The sequence below is a fragment of the Ornithorhynchus anatinus genome, chromosome 2 (genome assembly GCF_004115215.2).
Source record: "Ornithorhynchus anatinus isolate Pmale09 chromosome 2, mOrnAna1.pri.v4, whole genome shotgun sequence".
NCBI lineage: Eukaryota > Metazoa > Chordata > Mammalia > Monotremata > Ornithorhynchidae > Ornithorhynchus > Ornithorhynchus anatinus.
In genome coordinates this window covers 64,126,352-64,135,542 of record NC_041729.1, presented here as the reverse complement: position 1 = coordinate 64,135,542, position 9,191 = coordinate 64,126,352, and the positions used below count along the sequence as shown (strand labels likewise).

The following is a 9,191-nucleotide window of genomic DNA, read 5'->3' as shown; positions in this document are numbered from 1 at the left end:
AGGGAGAACAGGTGTTCCACCCCCATTTTACAGATGAGGAAACTGAGGCCCAGAAAGGTGAAGTGACTCGTCTAAGCAGGCAAGTGGCAGAGCCAGGCCCGTGTTCTCTCCACCGAGCCAAACTGCTTCTCTACGAGGTTGGAAGGAAGTTGGGCAGATCTTTGGGGCTGTGGAATGTTGACGAATTCAGGCCTTCGATTCCTAGCTAAGGTAGGAAACTGCTGATGAATCGTGTCAGATTCAGAGATCCGCGTTTGTGTTTAGGTTGTTAACTCAAGAAGTGCCTTTGACATCCCTTCTGAGCCAAACCTCCTTTGAGCCTGGGGTGTTTTGCTGGGTTGCTGGATCGAGTGTCTTTCGCCAAGCTTCCTGATGGGTTCTCAGGTGGAGTTTTTCCCTGGGCTCTCTAGACTCCAGTGGCTGCACCAAAAACACACACTGGGTTCAAACAGACGCCTGACAACATGATAGGCTTGTGTCAGGTGACACTGCCCTGCCTGTGATGTCAATGGAAAATGAAGGTACTGTAACCCCCACCTACCTTTGAAAGTGTCCTTACTGGGAAAGTAGCTGTGTGTTTTTGTAACTTTTAAAGTACGAGCATTGGGCACATGTCGGACTTTCTTGGCATTCTGCTTTTTAATTCACTTTAAAAAAAAAATAGCCTTAGGTGTATTTCTAGATGAAATGTATGCTATTCAGTATTCAAAAAATGATATATATTTTTACGAGGATAGGGGAAAGGGAGAGGAGGCGGTGAAAGGAAAACTTGCCAGCAGAGAAAATATTTTTAGGTATATTTTTTATGAGCAGCATTTTCTAAGGGCTACAGCTTTTTCATTCTGAAACTACTCTGATTTGGACACGAAGTTTTCACGAGAGCAACCGTGATTTTAAGACAATGTGTTGATGGACTTTAATCCTGTCAGCGCCGATCGTTCAAAGACAGTGCCATGCTGGGGTGGGGTCCCTCTAGGTCAGAGGGCCTCTGCCTTTTTACTATGATTCTTTGCCACCCTGCCTCTCATACCAACACCTCTGTATTTTTGAGAAAGTATTTTAGTTCCAGTAACAATAAAAGTGAAACATTTGCAAAATCAAATTAGTCATTCTTTCATTTGATTCAGTATTTCTTCTCTCTCTCTCTCTCTCTCTCACACACATACACACACACACACACACTGTGAAAGTGGAAGGAGAATGTGTAAACTGCTATGATTAATGTTGTCGGCTAAATAACAATCTTCAGTGATTTTTAAATTATTATTATTATTGTTGTTATGACATTTTTAAGCTCTTTCTACGTGCCAGGCACTGCACTAAGCTCTGGGGTGGCTACAAACCAGTGGGGTTGGACCCAGTCCTTGTCCCGTGTGAGACCAACAGTCTGTACCCCCATTTTACAGATGAAGTAACTGAGGCATAGAGAAGTCAAGTGACGTGCCCAACGTCACGCTGAAGGCACTCGGAGGAGCTGGGTTCTAATCCCTAATCTAATCTAATCACTACATCATACTGCTTCTTTTACCTTTTACAAATTACATGAGATGCCATGCGTGGGGTAAACAAGAACACACAAAATGCAGGTTTTACCTTTTCCCCCTTCTGTCTTGCTTTTTGGATACCATTTTCCTTTCCTGTAGACTGTAAGCTCTTTGTAGGCAGGGATCAACATAATAATGGTTTTTGTTAAGCGCTTACTATGCGCAAAACACTGTTCTATCATCATCATCTTCAGTGGTGTTTATTGAGCATTAACTACGGGCTTGGGAGGGTTCAAAACAACGGAGTTGGTAGACACATTTCCTGCCCACAATGAGCTTACAGTCTAGATGGAAAGACAGGCATTAATATGAATAAATCATTTAGAATATATAATTTATTATGAGCAGGGAACATGTCTGTGTCCAACCTGATTTGCTTGTATCCACCCCAGCTCTTAGTGCAGTACTAAACAAAAACTACGATTATTATTGTTACCTGCTAATTCTATTGTACTCTCTCAAATGCTGAGTACGTAGCCCTCAATAAACACAACTGATTGATTGAGGTACATAAACGTTGTGGAGGTGAGGGCGGGGCGTAAATCTAGCGTCCGATGGGATCACGTCTACCAAATCGATTGTTTTGTATTATCCCAAGCACTTAATATAGTGCTCTGCGCACAGTAAGTGCCCCGTAAATACCAGTGATGGATGGATTGATTCCTAATATCCACAACCCTTCTTGGTTCTTTTCCAGCTGAGGTCCCGTTCCTGCTGTCGATCCGTCAGTCCACTCCTGGTCGTGGCTCTTCACGGGGAAGTGTCAAGGTAATTGCTGTGACCTTCTAAATATTTCAAGGATGTCATTCAGTTGTATCTGTCGGGGAGTTGCTGTGTGTAGAGCACTGTACTAAGCATTTGGGAAAAGCTGTTATATTTTACTTTCCCAAGCCAGGAATGGTAGGGGGGAGATAACTGGAGGGAGCTGTGGGGTGGAGGGAAGTATTTACTAGGGTAGGGGAGGCATGAGCAGTGAGCTTACAGCATCTGAGACTTACAACAGAGAAGCAGCGTGGCTCAGTGGAAAGGACACGGGCTTTGGAGTCCCAGGTCACGGGTTCGAATCCCGGCTCGGCCACTTGTCAGCTGTGTGACTTTGGGCAAGTCACTTCGCTTCTCGGTGCCTCATTTACCTCATCTGTAAAATGGGGATTAAGACTTTGAGCCCCACGTGGGACAACCTGATTCCCCTGTGTCTACCCCGGCGCTTAGAACGGTGCTCGGCCCATAGTAAGCGCTTAACAAATACCAACATTATTATTATTATTATCTACTCTGGAGGTGTAGAGCTGGGAACGTGCAGAGTACATGTCTACCAACTCTGTTGTATTATGTTGTGTTGTATGGAGCAGCGTAGGGTAGTGGATAGAGCCCAGGCCTGGGAGTCAGAGGATCTGGGTTCTAATTCTGGCTCTGCCACTTGTCTGCTGTGTGACTTTGGGCAAATCACTTCACTTCTCTGGACCTCAGTTACCCCATCTGTGAAATGGCGATTGAGACAGTGAGGCCTGTCCGGGGCAGAGATTGGGTCCAACGTGATTAGCTTGTATCCACACCACTGCTTGGCACATAATAAGCACTTAACGAATACCACAATATTATTATTATTAATTATGATTGTACCCTCTAAACTGCTTAGTACGGCTAGCCCATTGTGGGCAGGGATTGTCTCTCTTTATTGCTGAATTGTACTTTCCAAGTGCTTAGTACAGTGCTCTGCACACAGTAAGCGCTCAGTAAATAGGATTGAATGAATAGTTAAGTGCTCAGTAAGTACCACTGAAGATGATGGTGTTTGAAAGCAGTGGGGAGGAAGTAGATCAATTCTGTGGCCTAAAATATCTGGATAAGCGGCACATCCTAGTGGAAAGAGCGTGGGCCTAGGAGTCAGAGGACCTGGGTTCTAATTTCAGCTCTGCCACGTGACTGCTGGGTGACCTTGGGCAAGTGACTTAACTTCTCTGTGCCTCAGTTACCCCATCTGAGAAATGAGGATTAAATACTACTCCCTCTTAAACTGGGAGCTGCCTCATTTGGGACAGGGATAGTGTCCAACCTGATCAACTTGTCTCTACCCCAGGGCTTAGAAGAGGGCTTGGCACCTAGTAAGTGCTTAACAGGTACCATTAATTATTAATCCAGGCCAGAGTGTATTTTCAGGGCACAGTTGCCCAGGTTTTGTGTATGTAAATTCAGGCAGTCGGTAAAGTTTTGTTTTACATCTTCTTTGTCTGATCACCCCACTTCCTACATCCCATTCTGTTGCTAAGCTAAAGGGAAATGACAATAATATTAAGACTCGTAACTGTGCTGATTTTTTAAGCACTTACTTTGAGCCTGGCACTGTACCGGGGTGATGACAAGTAAATCGGGTCGGACACATTCCCTGTCCCACGTGGGTCTCGCAGACTCGATCCCCATTTTACAGATGAGGTAACTGAGACACGAAGACGTGAAGAGACTTGTCCAAGGTCCCACAGCAGACAAGGGGTGGAGCCAGGATTCGAACCCAAGTCCTCTCATTCTGAGGGTTGCGTTCTACCCTCTGGGCCTCGCCGTCCTGACCGTCCGTAGGCCACTGAATTAAGGGCTCGGGAGAGTACAATACGATCTGATTAACTTGTCTTGACCCAAGTGCTGAAAGCAGTGTGGGGTGGACAGTAGGCAGTTAACGAATACCACAGTTATTAACAGGCACGATCCCTACCCTGAAGCGGCTTACTCACCTGCTTAAGATTTAAAAACCCAATAAATTTTCCTAAAAAAATCCCAGCCTCTGGGCCTCTCTCCCGGTATTCGCGCCCGTCTTTGGTGGGACGACGTTTCGCTGTCCTCAACCCGTTGTCAGGATCGTATATTCCCCACCCACCCCCCCCCCATGGTTGTCTGATGAAAATCAGCTGGACCAACTTGCTTCTGACCCTAGTCAATTGTATTTATTGAGGGCTTACTGTGTGCAAAGCGCTGTACTAAGCACTTGGGCGAGTGCCATATAACAGGCACATTCCAAGCGGCGTGGCTCAGTGGAAAGAGGCCGGCTTCGGAGTCAGAGGTCATGGGTTCGACTCCCGGCTCTGCCACTTGGCAGCCGTGTGACTGTGGGCGAGTCACTTCACTTCTCTGGGCCTCGTTTACCTCATCAGGAAAATGGGGATTAACTGTGAGCCTCACGTGGGACCACCTGATGACCCCGTATCTCCCCCAGCGCTTAGAACAGTGCTCTGCACGTAGTAAGCGCTTAACAAATACCAACGTTATTATTATTCCCTGCCCACAGTGAGCTCTCAGTCTACGAAAGCCCTCATGGCCTAGTGGAAAGAGACCAGGCCCGGGAGACAGAAGACCTGAGTTCTGATCCCGCTCTTCCCACTTAAACTGCCGTGTGACCCTAAACAAGTGAATAACTTGTCTGGGCCTCAGTTCCCTCATTTGCACAATGGGGATTCAATCGCTGTTCTCCCTCCTATTTCGAGAGTGAGCCCCATGTGGAATCTGATTATCTACCCCTGCCCTGAGTACAGTGCTTGACCCTTAGCAAGCGCTTAACGAATACCACCGTTTTAAGAATGCAGGCTCTCTGCTTGTTCCACTGTTTCAGTCTCAAGTTCCTTGGGCTTCCCAATTGCTTCTTAGAACGATACCTCTTCAAGTAGATATTTTCAGATACTTACCGACCCCCGTTCATTATTATTACGGTACTTCTTAAGTGCTTACTAGCAGTCAAGGAGTTGGGGAGAGGCAGGTTAATCAAGTTGGACACAGTCTCTGTCCTGAATGGGACACACACTCAATGGGAGGGAGGAAAGGAATTAAAAACCCATTTAACAGATGAGGTAACTGAGGGACTGGGCGGGGAATGTATCTACCAACGCTGTTATATTGTACTCTCCCACGTGCTTGGTACGGTGCTCAGTGCACAGTAAGCTCTCAATAGATACAATTGATTAACTGATTGACCTTCTCAACGTTGCAGATCAGGCAACCGTCAGAGCCAGGATTAGAAGGGAGGTCCTCTGACTCCCTGGCCCGTACCTTAGGCCGTAACGCTCCCTGTGCATCATATATGTACCGTAAACTTTTCTGACAAAAGAAGAAGATATCAGCCTTTAAGGATTGTTTTTTATTCTCGAATTATGCGTTACGGATGATTTGGGTCATGTGGAAGTAAAGAACATTCATTTTCGACAAATCAAAATCCAGCAGTAAATACAACAGAGCCACAGTTGCACAACCAAATGGACCCCATTGCCTTCCTCCCTTGGATCATCTGAGGTATAGTCGCTGGAAGCTGCTGATAACGTCCCGCATCTTTGCTTGATCACCACAAATTACGTCAGCGCGCACTAGATTGTCATCCTGTGTGCTCGTAGGTAGAACCAATCCGTTGTGCTTCCTCCCTCTCTGTCTCTCTCTCTCTCTCTGCCATCCGATCAATTCGATTTCATTGTGTTTTGAATCCACGAGAGATACGAGGCTACACGAACGTAAACCCCGGGTCTGTTGGGCAGGGCGCACCCGATGCCCCAGGAGGTGACTCCTTGTATGATGTATCTGTCTTTGTCGAAGCAAACCAGCGGCCCTCCACTATCACCCTGTCCAAGGGAAAACAACATTCGGAAGTTGAGTCAGTCGATCGTGTTGATTGAGCACTTACCGCTAAGAGCTTGGGAGAGAACAACGGTGTAACAGATACCTTCCCTGCCCACCACGAGCATAGAGGAGGAGACGGACATTAATAGAACTAAATATACAGATATGTACTCAAGTTTTGGGGGGCTGGAAGGGGAGGTGAATACAGGGAGCAAGCCAGAGTGACACAAAAGTGGGAGTGGGAGAAGAGGAAAGGAGGGCTTAGACAGGGAGCAAGTGAACCTTCACTAAGGCTTCGAAGGACGGGAGAAGATGGTCTGAGGGAGGGCCTTCTAGGCCAGAGGCAGGATGTGGGCGAGAGGCCGGTGATGAGATAGATGAATTCAAGGTCCGGTGAGAGGGTTAGCGTTAGAGGAGTGAAAGAGTGCAGGCCGGGTTGCAGTAGGAGAGTAGCGAGGTGAGGTAGGAGGGAGTAAGGTGATTGACTGCTTTAAAGCCCTTGGTGAGGAGTTTCCGTTGGTCGTGGGGCAGGATGGGCAACGACCAGAGGTTCTCGAGGAGAGGGGAAACGTGGCCTTAACATTTTCGTAGAAACGTGATCCAGGCAGCAGAGCCAAGTATGGACTGCAGCGGGGAAGGACAGGAGACGGGGAGGTCGGCGAGAGGGATGACACGCGGAATTAAAGAAGTGACTGGGTTCACGTGGTAATGACTTCAGAAGCCGGTATCGCTGTTAAATGGTATTCGTTAAGCGCATACTATGTGCCAGGCACTGTACTGAGGGCTGGAATAGTTACAACCTAATCCGGTCGGACACAGTCCGTGACCCACGTGGGGGCTCACGGTCTTAATCCCCATTTTATTCATTCAGTAGTATTTACTGAGCGCTTACTATGTGCAGAGCACTGGACTAAGCGCTTGGAATGAACAAGTCGGCAACAGATACGGTCCCTGCCGTTTGACGGGCTTACAGAGGTAACTGAGGCACAGAGAACTGAAGTGAGTTGTCCAAGGTCACACAGCAGACGAGTGTTAATGTACACGGAGAAGCAGCGTGGCTCAGTGGAAAGGCTTCGGAGTCAGAGGTCATGGGTTCGACTCCCGGCTCTGCCCCTCGGCAGCCGTGTGACTGTGGGCGAGTCACTTCACTTCTCTGTGCCTCAGTTCCCTCGTCTGTAAAATGGAGATTAACTGTGCGCCTCACGTGGGACAACCTGATGACCCTGTATCCACCCCGGCGCTTAGAACAGTGCACAGAGTAAGCGCTTAACAAATACCAAGATTATTACAGGGGAAAACCCCTTGGCTTCAAACCGACCTCTTATTGTATTGCTATTGGGTGAAGTCACCAAATCTGTAGGCTTTCACATCCTCACTTGAGGTTTCTGAAATGAATTACCTTCCCACTCTAAAGGGTGGCCAAAGCACACGATCGCATGGAAAAATCCATCGTGCTGCTTCCGTGCATCAGTTTCATACCAAGTGTCGCCCTTCCGCAGTATCCTCTCTCTTCCCGTTGCGGCACCGGCACAGTGACATATCAGAGAATCAGTGTGTCTTAGTGGAAAGAGCCCCAGGCCTGGGAATCAGAGGACCTGGATTCTAATCCAGGCTCACCCATGTGCCTGTTGTGTGACCTTGGGCAAGTCACTTAACTTCTCTGTGCATCATTTACCTCTTCTGTAAAATAGAGATTCAATACCCGTTCTCCCTTCTACTTGTGCCCTGTGTGGGACGGGGACTGTGCCTGACCTGATCATCCTGTATCTTCCCCAGTGCTTAGAACAGTGCTTGACACATAGTAAGGGATTTGGTTCGACCTGATGAGTTTGTATTTACCCCAGTGCTTAGAACACATAGCATTTAACAAACATTTATCGTTATTAGTAGTAGTAGTATATTATTATTATTATGTTGGTATTTGTTAAGCGCTGACTGTGTGCAGAGCACTGTTCTAAGCGCTGGGGCAGATACAGGGTAATCCGGCTGTCCTACGTGAGGCTCACAGTCTTCATCCCCATTTTACAGATGAGGCAACTGAGGCACAGAGAAGTTAAGTGACTTGCCCACAGTATATCTGTTTATTTCGGCTCTTCCATGCCTCGCGTCGGGAATATAGGCCGTGCTGGCAGATGGAATAAAAACTCATTTGATGTTCAGAATAACTGCAGTTTAAATCCCATTTTGATTCAAGGGGGAAAAAATCCTCAACCCTTTCCAATCGTGCCTCAGAAGAGGCTGTGTTTCTTTGTCCTCAGCTGAAGCATATTCTTTGACGTTCGTGGCAGTGTGACTTAAGACCCCAGAATTTACAGCCTTTTATGCTAATGAAGTCATCTCTCTGGCTTGAAAATGGTTTTGGAAAAGGAGTCAGGCCGTTTTTTTCTTTCACTCTCTCTTCTCTCCTCACCTTAGTGTCTGGTGCTCGCCGAAGTTCAGACTTGCAGCTAGAGGAGACAACTTGGCAACTTGGGGATATAGATATCCCGGTCAGTCCATCTAGGGTTATGCGTGGCTCGTGGACTTTTCCACACAGCCTGAGATGCACAGTCATCCACCATTTCACTCTTTCGGTTCCCTTGGACAACTTTTCTGAAATTGGGGCCCCCTTTCTTCCCACCTCCTCAAACAACTTTCCCAGCGATTAGCTTATTTTGAGCGCTTAATACAGCGCTCTGCATACATTAAGCACTTGCTAAATATGACTGATTCCTCAGGTGCCTCTGAAGAGTCTTACTGCTTAGGTAATGTCTACCAACTCTGTTATATTGTACTCTCTCAAGTGCTTAGAACAGTGCTCTGAGCAAAATAAGTGCTTGGTAAATACAATTGGTTGACTGATTTATCCTCACGGAGGATTTTGAAGACTCTTGACGCCTAAGGGATGTATCTACCCACTCTTTTATATTGCACTCTCCCAAGACCTTAGAACAGTGCTCTTCACACAGTAAGCGTGCAGTGGATTGAGCGAAGGGGAGACGTCTTTTCTCATGCACCAGCTTGGACACATTTCCATTTCAGTGTGATAACAACTGTTCTTCCTTTGAAACATCTGTT

General features: G+C 47.0%; 1 protein-coding gene across 2 annotated transcripts in view; it reads right to left on the bottom strand.

Annotated features, from left to right (window-relative positions):
* Positions 1–5,643: 5,643 nt before the first annotated feature.
* LOC100088128 (plasminogen) overlaps positions 5,644–9,191 on the bottom strand; it is a 61,675-nt gene continuing 58,127 nt past the window's right edge. For both annotated transcript variants that reach the window (XM_039911134.1, XM_029057959.2), the window contains exon 17: positions 5,644–6,136. In XM_039911134.1, the coding sequence (XP_039767068.1) occupies positions 5,975–6,136 (162 nt within the window). In that variant the 3' untranslated portion in view covers positions 5,644–5,974. The remainder of the gene's footprint in view (positions 6,137–9,191) is intronic.